This window comes from Ruditapes philippinarum, unplaced genomic scaffold, assembly GCF_026571515.1.
Source record: "Ruditapes philippinarum isolate M1 unplaced genomic scaffold, ASM2657151v2 ctg1332_1_1_1_1, whole genome shotgun sequence".
Classification (NCBI taxonomy): Eukaryota; Metazoa; Mollusca; class Bivalvia; order Venerida; family Veneridae; genus Ruditapes; species Ruditapes philippinarum.
Window position 1 is genome coordinate 161,998 of NW_026853962.1, and position 25,239 is coordinate 187,236.

Consider the following 25,239-nt stretch of genomic DNA (forward strand, 5'->3'; position numbering starts at 1 on the left):
TTGGGATTTATGTACTTACAAAAAGGATTATACAAGATTTTTAATACTTTATTATAGGATCCCTGTAGCCTAGTGGTTATGTTCACCAATTGCAAATTATTTGCCCCTCACTCCCTAGCAAGAGAAAATAAAATCTTTTTACTTAACGAAGCTATGAAAGGTCTGTGGTTTTCTACTCATTTATCTGTTGTGTGGCAGGACATGTTAAGTCTTTTATCTAGACCACAATGAAGAAATGAAATCTGCCCTATGAAATTTACTCATGCAGTTTGACCTGCCTCTACTTCTAGCTGTCATCTTCAACTTTCATTATACTATCCTTAAAATTGATAATGGACAGTTAATATGAAAACTGGACAAGCCTTTTAAAAAAATCCAGCAAGATGGACATCAAAGATATTATGCAGTTTGTGTTAAGCATGTTAGCAAAGGTTCAAAAGAAACCTTTGCCTATTATTGGCTTATATACAAAAGAAATTAACAATTTCTTCATGTACATTTCAGGAAGGAGGAAAAGTGTGGGGCATTGAAGAAACAGATGAAAAGTAATGAGGATTTGACCACCATTACCCAGTTTTTGATTGATTTGAGTAATATCATTGAACAATGCTAAAGAAGTGAATAAGTGAGAGAATGTGGGTTTAGGAATTTTTAGCTCACATGTCACAAAGTGACAAGGTGAGCTTTTGTGATCGGCGTCAGTCCATCCGTAAACTTTTACTTTAAAAGACATCTTCTCATAAAACGTTAAGCCAATTTCATCCAAACTTCACAGGAATGTTTCTTTGGTGGTCACCTTTAAAAATTGTTCAAAGAATTAAACTCCATGCAGAACTCTGGTTGCCATGGCATTCGAAAGAAAAAAAATCTTCTTTTAAAAAACCCAAAGAGCTAGAGCTTAGATATTTATTTGGTGTGAAACATCTTCTGGTGAGTGTCTACCAAGTTTGTTCAAATAAAAGCCCTGGGGTCAAAATTGGTCCCACCCAAGGGGTCATTGATTTTCCCTATATGTTTATAGGAAAAACTTCAAAAATCTTGGAGCTAGAGCTTATATATTAATCATGAAACATCTTCTAATGGGTCTCTACCAAGTTTGATCAAATAAAAGCCATAGCTTAAAAATTGGCCCCGCACCAGAGGAATCATTGATTTTTGTATGTAGTAAAAACTGGCACCGCCCAAATAAACGGGTTTGATTTTCAGACCGTTCAGAGTCTAACGGCATTTTAAGTACAAGCAGGTAGTTAATCCATTTTTTGCTTTACCACGGCTGTACCCGAAGTCTTTGACCTTCTAAAGGTCAAATCAAAATGGCCACCATTGACCTTTACCATCTACTTTATAATTTATTATTTCTGTGTTCATAGCGTATTGTATGTCCATTCATCTACATAGAATTAAGTTTCCATTACTGGCTGATAATCAAACATGATTTAAACATTGACTACTATGGCTGCCATCTTTAATTTCAAAATGGACACCCTTTTTAACTTTTTGTGTCACCTTGAAAAAGGCAACAGGGGTTACTTTTGTCGTCGGCGTCCCCTTAAGCTTGATTGACTTCAAACTTAGTATGCATGCTTCTTATAATGACTCGAAGTGCAGTGCACAAGAACCGGTACTCTGCATTTCTTAATTTTTGAGTAATTGCCCTTTGTTAATTTCATACTTTATTTTTGTCCGGGCCATTTCTCCTAATGTATAAAAGCTATGGACTTGAAACTTCATAGGATGATAGAATTCATTAAGAAGAAGTGCAGTGCACAAGAACCGGTGCTCTGCACTTCTTATTTTTTGAGTTATTGCCCTTTGTTAATTTCATACTTTATTTTTGTCCGGGCCATTTCTCCTAATGTATAAAAGCTATGGACTTGAAACTTCATAGAATGATAGATCTCATTAAGAAGTGCAGTGCTCAAGAACTGGTACTCTGCATTTCTTATTTTTTGAGTTATTGCCCTTTGTTAATTTTCATACTTTATTTTTGTCCTGCTCATTTCTCCTTAACTATATTGTTCACAAGGTGACACATCAGACTCACGGAGTTCTAGTTTACAAATATAAGTAAAGTGCTTTAAAACAAATGGATCCTTCTGTAAGAAAAATTATCAAAAATGTAATAATGATATAAGCAACATGTCATGTAGAATTATACACAATGTGTAGGTATACTGTAAACTTTAATTGTTAATTACATCATTTCTTCAAACTATTACAGGTCATTCTTTATGGACAATTAATTATGCCCCCCTTCAAAGAAGTGGGGGTATAGTCACGTCTGGTAAATGATAGAGCTACCTCTTTAGGTATACGGTTAATCGCTCTATCCCTACTTCCGAGCTAGTGCATGTCGCTAAAATCTTATTTCATTAATAGAACTAATATCTTCTTGAAACGTATTTGTTTTTAATCTGAATCGCTGTATAGATGAAAATTGGAGGAAAAATACTTTGTTTTATGATGAAACAGTCCATTTCAACGCTGAATTCGCTAACACGGAAACGCCGCCACAACTACATTTCAAACACAAATATAACAACTTTACGTTTTTTGGAAACTTTAATCAAATAAACATGGCATAGCATTCTCCGAATTTCGATATTTGGTATAGAGTTTACAAAATAAATAAAAAATGAAAACAATTGACACTTGATTTCAGCGACCTGCACTAGCTCAGAAATAGTGATAGAGCGATTTACCGTATACCTCCGAAAGAGGTAGCTCTATCATTTACCAGGTGTGATATTGCTTTGCATTTGTCTGTTGGTCGGTCTGTATACCAAATGGTTTCCGAGTGTCAGCTAAAGAATGCTTAGGCTTAGGAACTTCAAACTTGGTATGGTGATTGTTCATGACCAGTAGATGATCCCTATTGGTTTAAGGGTCAAAGGTCAAGGTCACATTGACCTTGTAGCTAAAAACATTTTCCGACTGATAACTAAAGAACGCTTAGGCCTAGGAACTTCAAACTTGATGATGATTGTTCATGACCAGCAGATGACCCTAGTGATTTTCGGGTCAAGGGGTCAAAGGTCAAGGTCACATTGACCTTGTAGGTAAAAACAGTTTCCGACTGATAACTAAAACACGCTTAGGCCTAGGAACTTCAAACTTGGTATGATGATTGTTCATGACCAATAGATGACCCCTATTAATTTATGGGTCAAAGGTCAAGGTCACATTGAGTTTGTAGGTAAAAACGGTTTCCGATCAATAACTAAAGAACGCTTAGGCCTAGGAACTTCAAACTTGTTGTGATGATTGTTTATGACCAGCAGATTACCCCTATTGATTTTGGGGTCAAAGGTCAAGGTCACATTGACCTTGTAGGTAAAAATGGTTTCCGATCAATTACTGAAGAACGCTAAGGCCTAGGAACTTTAAACTTAATATGATGATTGTTCATGACCAGCAGATTTTGGGGCCTTCTAGGTAAAAACTTGGCTGTCATTAATGAGGCCTACATGATTTATAAAATTTATGCATATATTATTTGGTAAGATTTGAAATAACTTTGTCATAAAATTGCTGCATGTCACTATTACCTAGTGACTAGTCATGACGAGTAATTAACTCTTATTGATTTTTTGGTCACTAGGTCAAAAGTCAGTCATAATAACCTGATCACATGACTAATTGGCTGCCGATAGGGGGCATACATGTTTTACAAATATTCCTTGTTATTATTTATCTGAGATCCCAAATGTGTAATATTTAAACATGCACAAGTTAATTTACAATTAGATGTTTAAGTTGTAATTTTGATGAAATAACATTTGGAACACTAAATCATTTTATAACTTGATTGTCAAAAGTTAAGGTAAGTATGTTAATATTTCAAAAATTGCCTTCATCTTCAAAGGCCAATGACTATGTCTATGCAGGCCACATGTCGTTGCAACAACATCTGCCGAAAGACCTGGTTTAAAATATATAAAAAAACAGAATCCTTAAAAACGCTCAAAGCGGCAAAATTAGGCTCGGTTTGATTGAGCCTGTTCATGGACGGTACAGAAAATTGCAAGCTACTGTATAAACCCTCTAGCACCGGCCTAAGCAGAAATCATAATTTAAACGTGAAAATTGTGAAATTACAAACATTTTTTTATGCCACCGCAGTATCTATCTGCGATGGCATATGGCAATTCACCTCTGTGTGTCTGTGTGATATAGATTATATAGTGAACTTAAAAAATCTTCTTGTGAAAAACCAAGAATTTGATTCCATGCAGAAAGCTGGTTGCTAATGCAACCAAAAGGAATGATAAGGATTTTTCGAAGAAAAAAGCGGGATATAGAAAAAGCGGGATATAGAAATAGGCTCCGTCAGTCCGTCACACTTTCGTGTCCGGTCCATAACTTTGTCATTCATCAAAGGAAATTGAAATAACTTGGCACAAATGTTTCTGATAATAAGACAATGTGTCATGCGCAACAACCGGACCCCTACCTCCAGGTTCAAGGTAGCACTTGCTCATTGAAGGTCAACATTGTCTATTTGATGGTATATGTCGTGTCCGGTCCATATCTTTCTTATCTTTGAAGGGATTTTGTAAATACTGCCACAATTGTTCACAATAATGAGACTATGTGTCATGCACAACAACCTGTCACCTACCTCCAAGGTCAAGGTCACCCTTGAAGGTCAAAGATTAGCATAGTCTGTTATAAGGTATATTTTGTGTCCGGTCCATAACTTTTTCATAGATCAAAGGATTTTGAAAATACTTCGCACAAATAGTCACTATAATAAGACAATGTGTCATGCGCAACACCGGCATCCCTACTTCTAAGGTCAAGGTCTCTCTTAGAGGTCAAAAATTAACATAGTCTGTTACAGGGCATATTTTGTGTCTGATCTAGAACTTCTTCATAGTTCAAGGGATTTTGAAATAACTTGGCACAAATAGTCACAATAATAAAACAATATGTACAACACCTGCACCTCTACCTCAAAGGTCAAGGTCACACTTAGTGGTCAAAGGTTAACAGAGTCTGTTATATGGTTTATTTGTGTGTCCAGTCCATAACTTCTTCATAGATCAAGGGATTTTAAAAATACTTTGCACAAATAACCACAATAATAAGGCGATATGTCAGGCGCAAAACATGGGTCCCTACCTCCAAGGTCAAAGATTAACATAGTCTGTTATAGGGTATATTTTGTGTCCGATCTATAACTTCTTCATAGTTCAAAGGATTTTGAAAATACTTGGCACAAATAGTTACAATAATAAGACGATATGTCATGCACAACACTTGCACCTTTACCTCCAAGGTCAAGGTCACACTTAGAGGTCAAAGATTAACATGATAGATTTTTCAATTTCGTGTTACATTTTATTTCTTTTATAAATTTATTGTAGCATTTGCAGATCTAGCATTGATCATTATTTTGCACAGAAAGTCCTGAGATCCATACCTCAATCTTTTGAAATAGTACAATTTTATGCTTTATTTAAAACTTCCCTGAGGCAGGGGACGTTGGTAACTCTGTTACAAATTCTTGTTTGTATATGTCTGGCTTGATTATCTCCCTTTAATAAGATTGACTACCGTTTTGAACCAAATATCCTGGAAATTGGTCAATAAGGTTGAAATGATGATTTTTATATCAAGTTCGAATATGGATCACCTGGAGTCAAAAACTAGGTCACACAGGCTCAATATTGGAAAACCTTGTTTACACTCGAGGGGCTACTGTAACAGACAAAATATCCTGAAAATTGGTAAGAATTGTTGTTATGATGATTCCCAGATCAAGTTTGAATATGGGTCACTTGTGTTCAGAAACTAGGTCACACAGCCCTTATATGGAAAAACCTTGCTTACTCCTTAGAGGCTACTGTTGTGATCCAAATAACCTGAAAATTGGTCAGAAGGTTGTTTTGGTGATTTCGAGGTCAAGTTTAAATATGGGTCATCTGTGGTGAAAAACTAGGTCACAAAGCCCAAATGAAATGGGATTGATCCTTCATAATCAGGTGAGCGATATAAGGGCCATCATGGCCCTCTTGTTTAATATGATTTTGTGAATGACAAATTATTGACTGGATTCCCCACAAATGAACCTTTGCAAAGTTATCTTTCTTGATTGACATGACCCTGATCTTTGGGTTGTTCAATTGACTCTCAGGAACTACACGTCCTAGTACATGTTCTTGTGCAATTGACATTGACATAAAATATCCTTTCTCTTTGAAACCAAAACATTTTCATGGTATCTCTATTTGAAGATTAAGTAATATAATAAAGCATATTATTTCCTAATCCGTTATTAAGCTGTGAATTTGTGCTGAATTATTTCAAAATCCAACTTTTTTTAATTACACAATCTTAAACAATACAAAGTTTTTCAAGCACTTGCAAGTCTAAGTGTTAAGCTTTAAGCCATGATCTTTATTATGACTTGTCTCCATATGCCACACATTCATGCAATTTATTTCATAATCAATCCGAAAATGACAAATATGGACGGGATTAAAAACGGACAGACAGGGACAAGTTCTTACTGAAAGATTTGTGCGGATGCCTGTGATCTTCATTATTGTTTCTATCTCCAAATGCATCCTTTTTGCCTCCAATAACCACTGATTCTTCCTAGAGGTCGAATTAATCTGGACCCCAACTGGTAACTAGCTGGCACTTGACATGCTCGGATGAATAGACAGACGGACAGACATTTGAGCAGCCGCCCCCCACTTCAGGGCGATAAAAAAAACAATTGAAAAATCATCGCAAAAGTTTTAAAGAACATGTAATGTATTCTTAGAAGTATATAAATAACATCTAAAAAACAAATGCAAATATGACTCTCATTTATTTTTGTATAATTTGTGACCTTTTTGCACCATAAAGTTTGTAGTTTTAATGAATGCTTTTTAGCTCAACTATTCGATAAGAATAAGTAGAGCTATTGCAGTCACCCGAGCGTCGGCGTAACCACTTATGTTAAAGTTTTTGTAATAGTTCAAATATTTTCAAAGTCCATAGACATATGGCTTTGAAACTTTGCACACTTGTTCACCATCATGACCCCAACCTGTAGACAGGAGGAGGTAACTCTATCAAGCATTTTGACAGAATTATGCCCCTTTTTTGACTTAGAATTTACGTTAAAGTTTTTGTAATAGTTCAAATATTTTCAAATTCCATTGACATATTGCTTTGAAACTTTACACACTTGTTCACCATCATGACCTCAACCTGTAAACAGGAGGAGGTAACTCTATCAAGCATTTTGACAGAAGTATGCCCCTTTTTCGACTTAGAATTTACGTTAAAGTTTTTGTAATAGTTCAAATATTTTCAAAGTCCATTGACATATGGCTTTGAAACTTTGCACACACTTGTTCACCATCATGACCCCAACCTGTAAACAGGAGGAGGTAACTCTATCAAGCATTTTGACAGAATTATGCCCCTTTTTCGACTTAGAATTTACGTTAAAGTTTTTGTAATAGTTCAAATATTTTCAAAGTCCATTGACATATGGCTTTGAAACTTTGCACACTTGTTCACCATCATGACCCCAACCTGTAAACAGGAGGAGGTAACTCTATTAAGCATTTTGACAGAATTATGCCCCTTTTTCGACTTAGAATTTACGTTAAAGTTTTTGTAATAGTTCAAATATTTTCAAAGTCCATTGACATATGGCTTTGAAACTTTGCACACTTGTTCACCATCATGACCCATACCTGTAAACAGGAGGAGGTAACTCTATCAAGCATTTTTTTTACTATCAAGCACTAAGAATAGTCGAGAGTTGCTGTCCTACCGACAGCTCTTGTTTAAGTCTGCGCTTGTCAGTCTTATTAAGTATGACTGCACTCATAATAAAAGAAAACAAGCCTATTAAAAAAGCCTTCTTGCGCTTGTTTACTTTAAAAATAATACAGTGTATAGAAACATAGGAAAGTGTCAGCAAGATGGCTGCCACAATAATTTTTATTTCATCTATTCTTCTCGTTCACATTTCAGCAGACTAAAATTAACAAAGCTTTAGATTAAAATGCCAAAAAATGTGTTAACCCTTTACCTCATGAGCATATTGTGAAAAATGGTCGTTTTCGATGAAATGCCTCCTGTTACAAGTTCAAACTGCTATGAAACTATGAAAAATGCTTCAATACTGATGAAACTTGGGACAAATGTTGACTGGACCATAGCCTCTGTAACAGCATGCTCAATCTTAAATTTCCTGTTACCATGGCAACGGGGGGACGTCTCAAAATTGCCAAAAATCACTATTTTGCATTGTTTTTTTTTCTATCAAAACTGATTTCAAAGTGCTGCAACTTCTCAATGGATTAAGATAGAGTAAAAGGCTTTTCAGCGTTGGTAACACGTTACCTTACGATCAACCTGAGGCCATTTTTAGCTTGTCACATGTCCAAAATTTCCTTGGCGATGAGGGGAGCTGCCACCCCCCTTAAAACCCCTCGAAACAGAAGGGGACACATCCCCCTTTTGGCATTCCCTTGATGTACTTTTTTGATATGGGGCGGCACCGAAAAAAGCGATCACTTTTAATCAACATTTCTCAAATGAAAAACAGTGTTTAGGGGCCTAAATAGGACATTTTTGCCACTGTTTGAGGCCTGAAAAGGGGGGGGGGGTGAAAAGCCATCAAAACACGTCTATATGAAGTAAAGGGTTAATATCTCGCCCATGGAAGGATTAAATAAACAAACAAAAAATTCTATGGTGGCTATTGATTTTTAAAGGTCAAGCTGTGGTAGAGCAAAAAATGAATTCATCGTACTTTAAATAGGTAAGTAAGCCCAACTACCTGCTTGTACTAAAAAATGCTGTTAGGATGAACATTTTCCCAAAATCAAACCAGTCTAAAGGGGGTTATTGATTTTTAGCTCACCTGAGCATATGCTCAGGGTGAGCTATTAGGATCACTCTTCGTCCGTCGTCTGTCGTCCGTCATATGTCGTACGTCGTCCGTTGTCCGTTCACACTTTTCAAACGACATCTCCTCTGTAACCATAAGGCAGATCATAATGAAACTTCACAGGGATGTTCCTTGTGTGAAGCCTTAACAAAGTTGTTCAAAGAATTCCATTCCATGCAGAACTCTGGTTGCCATGGCAACCAAAAGAAAAAACTTTAAACATCTTCTTCTAAAAAACCCAAAGAGCTAGAGCTTAGATATTTGGCATGAAACATCTTCTAGTGAGTGTCTACCAAGTTTGTTCAAATAAAAGCCCTGGGGTCAAAATTGGCCCCGCCCCAGGGGGTCATTGATTTTCCCTATATGCATATAGTAAAAACTTAAAAAAATTTCTCTTAAAGAACCCAAAGAGCTAGACCTAAGATATTAAGCATGAAACATCTTCTAATGAGTGTCTACCAAGTTTGTTCAAATCAAAGCCCTGGGGTCAAAATTGGCCCCGCCCCAGGGGGTCATTGATTTTCCCTATATGCATATAGTAAAAACTTAAAAAAATCTTCTATTAAAGAACCCAAAGAGCTAGAGCTAAGATATTTGGCATGAAACATGTTCTAATGGATGTCTACCAAGTTTGTTCAAATAAAAGCCCTGGGGTCAAAATTGGCCCCGCCCCAGGGGGTCATTGATTTTCCCTATATACATATAGTAAAAACTTAAAAAAAATTATCTTAAAGAACCCAAAGAGCTAGAGCTAAGATATTAAGCATGAAACATCTTATAGTAAGTGTCTACCAAGTTTGTTCAAATAAAAGCCCTAGGGTCAAAATTGGCCCCGCCCCAGGGGGTCATTGATTTTCCCTATATGCATATAGTAAAAACTTAAAAAAATCTTCTTTTAAAGAACCCAAAGAGCTAGAGCTAAGATATTAAGCATGAAACATGTTCTAATGGATGTCTACCAAGTTTGTTCAAATAAAAGCCCTGGGGTCAAAATTGGCCCCGCCCCAGGGGGTCATTGATTTTCCCTATATGCATATAGTAAAAACTTAAATAATCTTCTTTTTAAGAACCAAAAGAGCTAGAGCTAAGATATTTGGCATGAAACATGTTCTAATGGATGTCTACCAAGTTTGTTCAAATAAAAGCCCTTGGGTCAAAATTGGCCCCGCCCCAGGGGGTCATTGATTTTCCCTATATACATATAGTAAAAACTTAAAAAAAATTCTCTTAAAGAACCCAAAGAGCTAGAGCTAAGATATTAAGCATGAAACATCTTCTAATGGGTGTCTAGCAAGTTTGTTCAAATAAAAGCCCTTGGGTCAAAATTGGCCCCGCCCCAGGGGGTCATTGATTTTCCCTATATGCATATAGTAAAAACTTAAAAAAATCTTCTATTAAAGAACCCAAAGAGCTAGAGCTAAGATATTTAGCATAGATATCTTCTAATGGGTGTCTACCAAGTTTGTTCAAATAAAAGCCCTGGGGTCAAAATTGGCCACGCCCTAGGGGGTCATTGATTTTCCCTATATTGTATATAATAATTAAAAACTTAAAAATCTTCTTTTAAAGAACCCAAAGAGCTAGAGCTAAGATATTTAGCATGAAACATGTTCTAATTGGTGTCTACCAAGTTTGTTCAAATAAAAGCCCTTGGGTTAAAATTGGCACTGCCAGGGGGAGGGGGGGGGGGCAAAAGTCATTGTTTTTCATTATTTGTGTATAGTAAAAACTTAACATCATGAAACATCTTCTAATGGGTGTCTTCCAAGTTTGTTCAAATAAAAGCCTATGTACAGGTGAGCGACCCCAGGGCCATCATGGCCCTCTTGTCCTTATATGTATATTGTGAAAACTTTAAAAAAAATCTTCTTTTAAACCCTAGGGTCTAAATTGCGGCCCCCACATTTCCCCTGCCCCCCCTTCTTCTTGGAACTGTTGTTTTCCCTTAGCAAAAGCAACTAGTAATGTTTTTACACATACACTATATTTCAGATACAAACATGTAGTTTGTGATATCAGTTTAAGATTTAGATTTTATATCTGCTTTTGTTTATAGTTTACCTTATTACTTGTTCCATGTTTTGGAGAGTTTCTTTATTCAGGTGAGCGATTTCAGGGCCATCATGGCCCTCTTGTTTCAAACATTGACCAGTTAGTTTACTGTCAATCCAATATTTTACCAATTACTGGTTAAAGATGAGAAAAAAATGTTATAAGAAACAACCTATCAGATAATTCTTATAATTATTGATTATTTTTAGCTCCACTTTTTTATGCCACCGCAGCATCTGCGATGCGGTGGCATATAGCGATTCACCTGTGTGTGTGTTTGTTTGTGTGTGTGTGTTATATAGATTATATAGTGAACTTAAAAAATCTTCTTGTGAAAAACCACTACTCCAATTTCAACCAAACTTGGCAGGATTGATCCTTGGGTGAAGGGCTTCCAAAGTTGTTGAAAGAATTTCATTCCATGCAGAAATCTGGTTGCCATGGCAACCAAAAGGAATTATAAGAATAAATTTAAAAAATCTTCTTGTAAAGACCCAAAAGGCCTTGAGCTTAGATATTTTGCATAAGGCATTGTCTGGTAGACCATTACCATAATTGTTCAAATAATAGCCCTGGGGTCAAAATCGGCCCCGCCCCAGGGGTCATTGATTTTCACTATATGTACATATAGTAAAAACTTAAAATACCTTCTTGTAAAGACCCAAAAGGCCTAGAGCTTAGATATTTTGCATAAGGCATTGTCTGGTAGACCTCTACCAAGATTATTCAAATTATAGCCCTGGGATCAGAATCGGCCCCGCCCCGGGGGTCATTGGTTTTCCTTATATGTATATAGGAAAAAAACTTAAACATGACTTGTAGTAAAAACTTTAAAAAAAATTCTTCTAGTAATTGACAAATGCTAGAGGTTAGATATTTTGCATGAAACATTATGAAATGAACTTCTAGCAAGATTGTTTAAATTATAGCAATGAGGTCAAAATTGCCTTTGCCCCCGGGGTCATTGATTTTCAATATAAACATATAGTAAAAAAATCAAAAAATCTTATTGTCTGAAGGTACAAGGATTAATGCTGTGGCATAGCATTTTTCTCTAATGCAATCTTGTTTTTTTTAAAAGTAGAGGTATTGTTACAGTCATATTGCCGTTGACGTTGTCGTCTGCAAACTTGTATGTTGATCATAACTTTTTAAGTTTTTGGTGTATTGTCTACATACTTGGCCACAACAACCCTTGAAACAATACAGTTTAGTAAAGCAGACTAACCTTGACCTTCATCCATCAATGGCATTGACCTTCAAATTTAAATGTCTAAATTTTGCTTGTTTTTTGCTGATTGATTATATATGTATATATACATTTTTGTTCTCTTTTTGTGTCGCCTCTACGGAGTAGTGGCGACATATAGGGATCACTTCTCCGTTGTCTGTCTGTCCATCCGTCCGTCACAAAACTTGTCCGGACTACTCCTCATAAACTACTGGTGCAATTTCATCCAAACTTTACAGGAATGATCAGTACCAAGTCTAGTTGTGCATATTGTCAGCATTTTCAGGTTCAATGATTTTTGTCAGAGTTATGGCCCTTTAATAATTTTTAATTTTAAAGTTTGTCCGGACTACTTCTCTTATACCACTAATGCAATTTCAATGAAACTTTACAGGATTGATATGTAGCTCAAGTCCTTGCGCATATTGCACATGTTTTCCGGTTGAATGATTTTTGGCCGAGTTATGGCCCTTTGATAAAAAGGTGTTTTTTTCTGTGTGTTGCCAGATACACAAAAGCTTGTCGGGACTACTCCTCATAAACTACTGGTGCAATTCCATCCAAACTTTACAGGAATGATCAGTACCAAGTCTAGTTGTGCATATTGTCAGCATTTTCCGGTTCAATGATTTTTGTCAGAGTTATGGCCCTTTAATAATTTTTTATTTTAAAGTTTGTCCGGACTACTTCTCTTATACCACTAATGCAATTTCAATGAAAGTTTACAGGATTGATCTGTAGCTCAAGTCCTTGTGCATATTGCACGGGTTTTCCGGTTGAATGATTTTTGGCCGAGTTATGGCCCTTTGATAAAAAGGTGTTTTTTTCTGTGTGTTGCCAGATACACAAAAGCTTGTCCGGACTACTCCTCATAAACTACTGGTGCAATTTCATTCAAACTTTACAGGAATGATCAGTACCAAGTCTAGTTGTGCATATTGTCAGCATTTTCCGGTTCAATGATTTTTGTCAGAGTTATGGCCCTTCAATAATTTTTATGCCCCCGCCATATAATGGCAAGGGCATATAGTGTTACCCTGTTCCGTCCTTCCGTCATCATCAGTTTCCGTTCATTATCTTAATAACCGTTGCACATATTGAACTCAAATTTGACATATAGATATGTCATGAGAAAATACAGGTCAAGTTCGAAATTGGTCATGGTTCGATGATTTTTTGCAGACATATTGCCCCTTTTACTTTGAAAATAATATGAAATTTTCAGTTTCCGTTCATTATCTCCCCAACGGTACAACACATTCAACTCAAACTTGACATATGGATATGTCATGAGAAAATACAGGTCAAGAGTAAATTTGGTCATGGTTCGATGATTTTTGGCAGAGTTATGCCCCTTTTGCTTTGAAAATAATATGAAATTTTCAGTTTCCGTTCATTAACTCCCCAATGGTACAACACATTAAACTCAAACTTGACATATGGATGCGTCAAAGAAATGCGCAGGTTAAGTTCAAATTTGGTCATGGTTTGATGATTTTTGGCAGAGTTATGCCCCTTTCACTTTGAAAATGATATGAAATTTTCAGTTTCCGTTCATTATCTCCCCAATGGTACTACACATTCAACTCAAATTTGACATATGGATATATTTTTGGAATGCACAGGCCAAGTTCGAATTTGGTCATGGTTCGATGATTTTTGGCAGAGTTATGCCCCTTTCACTTTGAAAATGATATGAAATTTACAGTTTCTGTTCATTATCAACCCAACAGTGTTACATATTCAACTCAAAATTGACATATGGATATGTCAAAGGAATGTGCAGATCAAGTTGGAATTTGGTCATGGTTCGATGATTTTTTGGCAGAGTTATGTTCCTTTCACTTTGAAAATAATATAGATACATCTTAGGAATAAGCAGTTTAAGTTGGAATTTGGTCGTTGTTCAATGATTTTGGACAAACTTATCTTTCCTGAATGTTGGAAAAATTTTGAACTTTCAGTTTCAGCACTCATACTTTTCTGGAAATGTATATAGCCATTATTTTGGCTACAAATATGCAATATGCTGTTTTCAAAAGGTTAAGACTGAATAATTTCAGTGCCTTGAACATTGTATAAAAATGGTTTGTGTTAACATTGAAAAGTTTTAAGGGCTTTGAACATAGAATGAAAAAAATAATTTGTGCAAACAAATTTGGAACTAAATATTATAACATTTGAAATTTTGGCTGCATGCGGGGGCATCCGTGGCATGATGACACATTTCTAGTTATTTTTAAAGTTTGTCCGGACTACTTCTCTTGTACCACTAATGCAATTTCAATGAAACTTTACAGGATTGATCTGTAGCTCAAGTCCTTGCGCATATTGCACAGGTTTTCTGGTTGAATGATTTTTGGCCGAGTTATGGCCCTTTGATAAAAAGGTGTTTTTTTCTGTGTGTTGCCAGATACGCAAAAGCTTGTCCGGACTACTCCTCATAAAGTACTGGTGCAATTTTATCCAAACTTTACAGGAATGATCAGTACCAAGTCTAGTTGTGCACTGTCTGTCTGTCTGTCCGTCTGTCACAAAATTTGTCCCAACATGAAATTGGCCATCATGAGGCGACACATGTGATTACTGATCGTTCTTGTTACATTATATACACGCCTATTAAATTTTGTGTGTAATTTTCATAATTTTGTAACTGGCTATAATATATGTACACACACACACACACACACAGTAGGCGACACATGTTTTTAATACCTCGTGATCATGATAAAGGCAATTAAAAGTAATTAATACCAATTAATACCAAATTAGAGGTGTTGTAACCCATTTGTTTGTCATGATAATATTGTTTATTTGCCATCTAATACTATCAAAAGAAAATAACTCATGAAATATGCAAATGTCAATAAATAACTGATGTTTACCTGGACGGTTTCAATTACAGTCTTGTTGATGTAGCTTGAATTGTAACAGTGTTATCTATTTATAGAATGATACTTGTACGTGTGTTTATTTTAGTAAATGACTACAAATAGATTTTGCTGTAAATTTTTTATATATATTAGAATTTGAACCTTATCTTAATAATATTGTTAATGATATTTCTAGAATCCAGTTAAGTGGATTCCGTTTGTCTTCGCATAATCTTGTAACTGAAACTGGATGATTTAATAATATAGAGAGAAATGAAAGATTGTGCTTATTTTGTAATCAGAAACAGATTGAATCTGAATATCATTTTTTTATTGATTTGTTCAAAATATAATAATATCAGAAAAGATTTACTTCCAAAATATTATACGAGGTATAGTCAAAAAGTTCCCGGACTCTTACGATAACTTTGTTATTTTGTGTATGTTTTTATAATGACATATATCACATTAAAATTTAGAGAAATCGCTGCATGAATATATAAGAGTCAATGATTTTCATAAATGTTACACATATTTAACAGCCCGATAAACTTACACACTATGTCACGTACGGAGCACTTCGCGACGTCAACAACGCTAACGACGTTCAGGTGACGTTCATATTCCAGAAACAACTTACCGTCACGTTCATACTTTTTCAAAATAGTCCCCATTGTGTTCAATACACTTCCTGTGCCGCTGTACCCACTTCCGGTAAATGTAAAGGTTACACAAAGTGCACTAGATGTGCACTACTAGTGCACTTCAAAGTGCACTAGTAGTGCACTTCATAAGTGCACTTTGTAGTGCACCAGACCTATTATATGTAGCAGTTACCTTTTATTTCAATGAATAGCAATTTGAATTTTACAAAAAGATAGATAAATATAGATATCTGTATAATAGTTTTTCATAATAGATTTGAAGTTGTGAATATTGGATTTTGTAAAATATGGCGTAAAATATTAGAACAATAATTTTTCAAAGTCATTAATTTTACTGATTTTAAAACTTAATTGTTAGAATAAGTAAATATAAATAATTATAACTTTAATGTTGATAAGTGCATAAATAAATAAAATTAATTGATATTTAATATAATTCTATTTTATTATAATCTGGTAATGAAATATGAAACATTGAAATGCTAATTTTTTGGAAGGTGGGGGTGCAAATTATACAAATTATAGTTTATACCAATTAGTATAAACTGTTATTATAAAATGCAAAAATATTTCATTTTTCTTTTTTGTACTACTTGTAATGAAATTTATTTGCACCAACATCCAGAGAATACAGAATTTACATTGCCTACTTATATTTATCATCTGCCTTTTGTTATTTACCCTGAGGGGCTCTCTTATCAGCAGGGTACTATATTAAAACACCAATACACAGCATGACTTTTGACACTTCAATCTTCTGTAACAGTTTTATGCTCATGTATGGTAATTTATTAAAAGAAAAAAAAAAAAACAGATCCGCATTAAAGTGAAAAGGAAGTTGCAAAAGTTTTATAATCATGTATTTAAATATTTTCTTTAAAATATATTATCTTCTAAATGTGTTAAAACTGACAAGGTAAATTTGTCAAATCTATAATAAAAAAAATTAACATTTCCCAGCTCAGAATCTAAAAGATGATTTTAATGTGGAATTGCAAGAAATGTGGATAAATATTGATATGAGGTCATTCCAGAATAGCTAAAACTGATATTGATTTTAAACGATGAGATTAGAAAATTCCACTTCAAACACAATAATGACAATAATATTTAACATGCATATTTTATGCCATTATTATTATTTTTTACATTAAATTTTAATTATACAAAAATTATAGTCATTTATCTTAGATGTCTTACATGTATTTTGGGGAAAAAAAACTGGAAATTCTAAATAAATATTGCATACACCTGCTTTTTTGTTATTTACCCTGAGGCCCCATTATCAGCAGGAGACCAGTGTAATGTCAGAAAAATACCAATACACAGCATGACTTGAGACTGTTCTCTTGTATAAAAGCATTCCCTTTATACGTTAAGTTTTTAATATAGAAATCTTAAATAAAGTTATCAATTGTATTTATTTCATGCACAGATATATAAACTTATATTTAGCTCCATGATTTCATGAAAAAAAATTAATTATTTATATCTTTAAAAAGTATGCAAGCATTTCATGGTTGAAAACATAATATCACAGTGTATGGATTGTTTTAAAATCAATGACTTAATATTCTCTTTCAATCTTGAAAATGAGGAATTGCCTCTTAAGTTATATATTATTATACAGAGTGACAAGAAATGTGGATAAATGGATAAAATATACAAAATTCCGCTTTAGAGACAATAATATCTAATATGCATTTATGCCATTATGATTTTTTTTGTATATTTGATTAAACAAAAATTATAGTTATTTATCTATATGACTAACTAGCCTGAGTGCCTACGGCTGATGAGTCTAACATGCATTTTGCGAAAACCAGGGAATTTCAATGCATACTAATAATCCGCAAAATTGACTGTTCTTTGTTATTTACCCTGAGTCTCTTATCAGCAGGAGTGGTATAATGAAAACAATCCATCTCAGTAAAATACCAATACACAGCATGACTTGAGATTTTCTTCTTCAATAAAAGTATTCCCTTTATACATAAAATTTTTAATATTGAAATCATGAATAAAGTTATTAATTTTTTTTTTTTTATGGATAATATTTTAATTATTTATATCTATAAAACATATGCAAGCATTACACAGTTGAATACTAAATTATCACAGTATATTGATTGTTTAAAAACCAATGTCTTAATATTCTCTTTCAATATTGAACATGAGGAATTGTCTCTAAGTTATATATTATAGAAATAATATTTTATTTTAGCTTAGATATAAACCTTTCCTTGATTTGATTGAGCTTATGAAAAAAAAGTTTATGTTGTTACAAACTAAATTAATTGGGCCAGAATTATCACATTGATTTTCCCATTTGTACATTAGAAAAATTGAAATACACGGCCATTAAAAAAAGCTTTAAAAAACACTTTTACACAATTTATCCATTACGGAGCATATTTAAATTAAACCTTATTAATTCTATTAATTTGATTTTAAGGGGTATCATTTTACACTTACAATTAAATACTGGTTAATAAAAATATGATTACAATAAATAATTTTTTGTTAAATTTTAAGCTTTAACATGTTATCACCTAAAATGTTAAAATTTACTTATTTATATTCATGAACAGGCCATATATTCCCAAAGTTTTTTTCTTCTTACAACAGATTAACAATAGATGCCCTCTGTCAGTTGATATACAATTATCCAATAAACCATTTAGGTGTCACCTTCCCTGGCCAACCTGGTCATATGGTCTAGTGCACTAGAAGTGCACACGGTGTGCACTTCTAGTTCAGCTCTAGTGCACTAGAAGTGCACAAGGGTGGGAAGTTTAGTGTGAACTCAACTGTACCACTCTGGAGTGTAACTTCTTATTGCGGACCTCACACCATATTTGATCTCATCTTCTGTATCAAACCTCCCACCCCTCAAATCTGCTTTCAGTCTAGGGAAAACACAAAAGTCTAAGGGGCGAGATCGGGGCTATAAGGGGGATGACGTAGCCGCTCATATCCTAAGAAGTCAATAGTTAGGAGTGTCTCGTCTGCGCGGTGTGCTGGAGCGTTATCTTGATGAAAAATTAAATTTACGATGTAGCACCCTGCTTGCTTTTTCCTGATAGCGTTCTTAGATCCCTCCGCACAACCTGTTAATAACAAATTCATTTTCTTTGAAACTACCACAAATGTGGCAAATTATAAAAATAATAATTTCTTTCATTTTTTGATATAAATTTTATACTTTTCACCTTACATATAGATAAACATAGAAATTTAGTAAAAACATTTCATGCGACATAATTAATGCTTTCCTTTTGATAGTACTCTTTGTTGACTGTCGCCGATCTTGGCACCGCATGTTGCAACAGCATACCCTGGCTATCCATGAAGAAAATATACATGACTTTCTTCGCCGACTTGCAGGTTTTCGCCTTATTGGGGGGAGGTGATGAAGGTCGCTTCCACACCATCGACTCTCGTTTACTCTCCAGGTCATAAAAGTTCACCCACGTCTCGTCCGTAGTGATAATGCGCCTTAGGAATCGTTCGCCGTCTCTATCATATCGCCATAAAAAATTCTCTGGAAGCGACTACACGGGTTGCTTTGTTTTCATCTGTAAGTAACCTAGGTACCCAGCGGGCGCATACCTTATTCATGTTTAAATCCTTCGTCACTATCTTATGTACAGTTCCATGACAAAGCCCGACGGTGTCTGCGATATCATCAATCGACTTTCTCCGATCTTTGGCGATGACGTCCTTCACATCTTGGATTGAGCGCTGATCGTTACCCGGTCTTCCGCTTCGTGCACTATCGGTAATTTCCGTCTGACCTTCCCTAAAACGCTTGTGCCAGTCAAACACAAGTGTCCTAGAACAATTATGAACACCCTCCTTCTGATTCAAAAACTTCCAGGTATCAGTCGGGGGTCATTCCAGACATCGCACAGAATTCTATTTCTGCCCGCTGCTCCGTACGTTTTTCTGAGATTGACATTTTTTCGTACAGAAATTTTCACGTGGCTTGAATAATCGTGCACAAAATGGCGATACGTCATCCTATCACGCTGAATTTTTGCAGTTGTTTACTAGTAACGTTCAGCTAACGTCACATACAAAAATCACAACGTTCTGGCGCCAGTATTTTGATACATTCATGAAAGAGTATTATTCACTTCTAGAAAAATCAAATTAATTCTGAAATGCCCCGTACCAAGTTGCGGGTGTGTTTCATGTGAAAAATAATTTCCAAATATTTACTAAATTGATTTTTTTCATACATGTTGCTACTCAAATTAGTTAAAAATACCTACATGGTAAATTTCATGACAGACCGCCTTCGTGGTCGAGGGGTTAGAGTCGATGACTTCTAATCCAGTTACCTATCTGGCGTGGGTTCGATCCCCGGAGATGCTTTGGTAGTTTAGCGCGGAGGACAGTAGTCTTGTACTGGTGTAACTCTCCAGGAACGATGATTAGGAAACTACCCGACTATATGACTGAAATACTGTTGGGGAAAAGGCGTAAAATGAAACAAACAAACAAACAAAACAAATTTCATGACAATCGGACATCAATAATCTTTTTAAACAGACCAGTCCGGGAACTTTTTGACTATACCTCGTACATCTTGGCCTTCACTTAATAAATTTGTTGCATTAATGAATAATAATAATAAAACTATTCAAGTAAAATTAGCAACTTATATTAAAGAGGCATTTAAAGTAAGAACACTGGCTATTGAGCTAAATGAATTTTTACAGACAAACAGTGCTTAATTGTAAAAAAATTTTCATTGTATTGTAATGTTTATATATTATGTGTTTGATAAATCATATGCATTTGAATTATTATTGTACATTGATATGTTATTTTGTCTTGGCCATATTCTATAATTATTTACTTGTAAATGGCCAAAGGCATATTTATGCCGATTGCTAAATAAAGATTGATTGATTGATTGATTGATTGTTAAAATGTTTTTAATACTAGCTTGGCAGTTGTATTGCAATATTTTGTGAGAACATTTTACCAAAATTTTCATTCCCTGAAGCCATAACTTGACTGTGCAATCACTTGATTGAATAATTATCGGATAGCAGTATTTACGTACTGATCTTTAATCGAGCGCAACCTGATATTATATTTATTATTATTTTAATATTGTTCTTAATTATAACAGTGTGTTTTAACAGATGAAATTTATTTGTTTTTCGCTGTTTGGGACTCGCTTTAGCCGAAAATTCATTTTAAGCGAGTATGTATTAAGTGATGTGATTAAATATTAAATAAAAAAGGAATCAGCAGGAGATTTCAGATTAAGTTTGCTATAAATGATAATTCGTTATAAGCGAGTTAGTTATGAGTGGAGTCGACTGTACAATGGTCAAGCACATTGAGATGAGGTGCAGTGTACAAGAATCTTAACTCCATTTTGACTAATTACAGAGTTATTGCCTTTTTTTGGGTGCGCAAGCCCCCAGTGTAATTACGATAAATTCAGCTTACTACCTTTTGAACGCATCTAGGCTATCTAGCTGCGCTGAGCAAAAATAGTTCCAATATTTTGCCATAATATTCAGATAATTATAATATCTTATGTGTTTTAAATTGACTGGTCATTTTATTACTAAATTATAAATCCGTTCATCACAAAATTACATATATCATTGCTTTACGTGATTTGAATATTACTACGCCAGCAGTCGATAGAAAATTTAAGAGAACCAGTTTATTTATCTACCTTCTGGTTCCCGATGCATGAGAGCCAAAGTACGTGCATAAATTTAGTGCCAATTTTATCAAGTCATAAATTAACTAACTATCATAGAACACAATAATTCAGGAAAAAATGGAATATGATTTTCATATTAGATAACTTTCAAGCTTAAAATGCTTAAAAAGTATGAATGTCAGAGAAAAAAATTGTATGCATATTAATACGAACTATTTTCCCTCTGGCGTCATTTTCCCGCAATTATAATTGGCCAGTTATTCGAAGAAAGATTGAGAAGATTTGCTACCGATAAGGAAGTCCCAGGTGTTTAAAAGAGTTGTAAGTTTTATTATACAAACACTTAATCTCCTTTATTCCCTGCGGTCTGGAGACCGCAGGGTATTGGTACGCGTTTAACTTTTGAGGCATGGAGGAGCACGTGACCTGTTTTCGGTACATGGATGAGCATGTGATCTGTAAACCGTACACGATTGGTCGAAAACCTGGCTAAATACTGTTTATCGGTACGTTACGGAATTACCTCTAGCAAATTAGTCAGAATTACACATAATAAGAACAAAAAACTATTACGTGATATTTCTAATTTTCTATAATTAATTTACTGTTTAAGGTGGAAAAACTTGAATGATATATTCGAAAATTATCATTGTTTCTTTAATATATGTATCTCAAATTTTACAAACAATAAATTGTTTATACTGAAAATCTACAAAATTAAAATATTCGTAGTGGCATCTGTCATAATAAATAGAGATATTTTCTGCGTAAACTTGTATGTTTACTTTATTTTTTTTTGCTTGGAATTATTCATAAAATGGTAGGCCTATTTAATCATTTTCTTATAAAGAAATATTTGTTTCATGTTCAACGGTCACCAGTTTCCAAAGACCTTCTTCTATTTTGTCTAACTTGTTATACAATATGGCTAAAGTTCAGATCTACTTATTTCATACATGAAGATCTGATTTCCACAGTTTTGACTTCATCAGATGTAGGATTTCATGATATTTATGGTCAGTCCATAATTTTATAGATTTTTATGCCCCCGGGCATATAGTGATTGAACCGTCCGTCCGTCTGTCCGTACGAGGTTAACCTAGAACGGCAAGTTGGATTTTTCTTAAGTTCTACCTGTACCAATGCCTTCTAAGTTTACACACTTACTAATCAATACAGAGTACATGATCTGGGCAAGTAACATAACTCTGGCTTTCATATTTACCAAGTTATTGCCCTTTTAAGCACTTAGAAAATGAATAATGGTTAACCTAAAACGGCAAGTTGGAAATATCTTAAGTTCTATCTATACTAATGGCTTTATAATTTATAATTTCCACAATTACTTATCAATACAAAGTACATGATATTGCCAAGTTATATAACTGTGTCATCCATATTTCCCAGTTATTTCCCTTTTTTCACTTTGAAAATAGGGCCTTGTCTGGTTAACCTATTTCGGCAAGTTGGATTTATCTTAAATTTCTCTTAAATGCTTAATTTCTTTAATGATATCTTTCATATTTAGTAGGTGGATACCTTTGATGGTCCTCTAATTTTTTGTGGAGTAAGCGGTCTCTAGGGTCAAGGTCAAGGTCACTGGTTTGAAAAATAAATATAAACATTTTTGCTCATACAGCCTTTATATTTTAGTTGATGTCTTAGTTTAATACAAACATGCCAAGGGAAATCCTCCTTCTTTGGTTGTAGTAAGGGGTCATTTGGGTCAAGGTCAATGTTACCAATGTCAAGGTCACCAATGTTAAAAATAGATTTTTACAATTTTACCTTATTCTATAGATAGATGTTATTTATAATTGATAGAAACATAAACTTTGATGGAGTTAGTGGTCAGTTGGGTCAAGGTCACCAGTGCTAAAAATAGATTTTTACACATTTGCTCATACAGCCTTTATTAAGTGATAGATATATTTTATATTTGGTAGGAAGATAACTTGCATGGTATTCATCCTTTTGATTGGGGTAGGGATCAGTGGGTCAAGGTCACCAGTGCTAAAAATAGATTTTTACACTTTTGCCCATACAGCTTTTATTTATTGACAGATGTATTTCATATTTGGTAGGAAGATAACTTGCATGGTATTCTTCCTTTGGATGGAGTAAGGGGTCAGTTGGGTCAAGGTCACCAGTGCTAAAAATGGATTTTTACACATTTGCTTATACAGCCTTTATTAAGTGATAGATATATTTTATATTTGGTAGGAAGATAACTTGCATGGTATTCATCCTTTTGATTGGGGTAGGGATCAGTGGGTCAAGGTCACCAGTGCTAAAAATAGATTTTTACATTTTTGCCCATACAGCCTTTATTTATTGACAGATGTATTTCATATTTGGTAGGAAGATAAATTACATGGTATTCTTCTTTTGGATAGAGTTAGGAGTCAGTTTGTTTACGGTCACCAGTGCTAAAAATAGATTTTCACACTTTTGCCAATACAGCCTTTATTTATTGACAGATGTATTTCATATTTGGTAGGAAGATAACTTACATGGTATTCTTCTTTTGGATAGAGTTAGGGGTCAGTTTGGTTAAGGTCACCAGTGCTCAAACTAGATTTTTACACTTTTGTCCATACAGCCTTTATATAATGACAGATGTATTTCATATTTGGTAGGAAGATAACTTGCATGGTATTCTTCCTTTGGATGGAGTAAGGGGTCAGTTTGGTCAAGGTCATCAGTGCTAAAAATAGATTTTTACACTTTTGCCCATACAGCCTTTATTTATTGACAGATGTATTTCATATTTGGTAGGAAGATAACTTACATGGTATTCTTCTTTTGGATAGAGTTAGGAGTCAGTTTGTTTAAGGTCACCAGTGCTAAAAATAGATTTTCACACTTTTGCCAATACAGCCTTTATTTATTGACAGATGTATTTCATATTTGGTAGGAAGATAACTTACATGGTATTCTTCTTTTGGATAGAGTTAGGGGTCAGTTTGGTTAAGGTCACCAGTGCTCAAAATAGATTTTTACACTTTTGCCCATACAGCCTTTATTTAATGACAGATGTATTTCATATTTGGTAGGAAGATAACTTGCATGAAGTTGAATATTTTTCAACTTCACAAGTCTGAGCAATGACTTGGCAACTTATATTTTTCACAATTACAAAATGCCATGACTTTGTCAAGCTATATAACTTGTGTTTACAATTTTTTGGCAATTTTTCTGTCCATAACTGAGTGAATGGGTAAACATTTTTTGAAATATTGCTACTGACAAGAATCTGAGCCGGGGGCATTTGTGTTTAACAAACACGTTCTTGTTTATTTGTAAATTTATAGACATTTATATGAAAATAGTAGTTGTATTAAAATTTAAAACCACAGGTCAATAATAATAACATTACTGATTATATTATTAAATATAACAGTATGGTTATATTTAGAACAATTTGATGACTATCAATTTTCACTTTAAACAAAAATTTAAAAGTCATCATACACTGATGAAACTTACCTCATTACCTTTGTTGATATAAACAATCAATAAAAACTTGTCTTTAGCAGCGGAATTTTATATACATCATATTTAGTCATCATTACTTTTATTGTTTAACATCTATATGATTATTATACTAATAGTATTCAAAAGTCTAATTGATGTAAGTATGTGAATTGGTAGAGGAAGGAATAATTAATCATGGCAGTGGCTAGCAGTATGAACCAGTATTGTTTGACAAAAGTGCTGGCTGTACGCGAGCCACATACGACTAGCATATATACTCACTGTTGAGGCTAGCCGTACAGCATTTTAAAAATGATTTGCCTAAAACAATAATA

General features: G+C 34.3%; 1 protein-coding gene across 1 annotated transcript in view; it reads left to right on the forward strand.

The window, feature by feature from the left end:
* LOC132738508 (uncharacterized) overlaps window positions 1-20,657 on the forward strand; it is a gene marked incomplete at its 5' end in the record, with an annotated part of 181,797 nt that extends 161,140 nt beyond the window's left edge. The window contains 1 exon segment of the mRNA XM_060726011.1: window positions 505-20,657. Coding sequence (XP_060581994.1) covers window positions 505-613 — 109 coding nt within the window.
* Window positions 20,658-25,239: the final 4,582 nt, after the last annotated feature.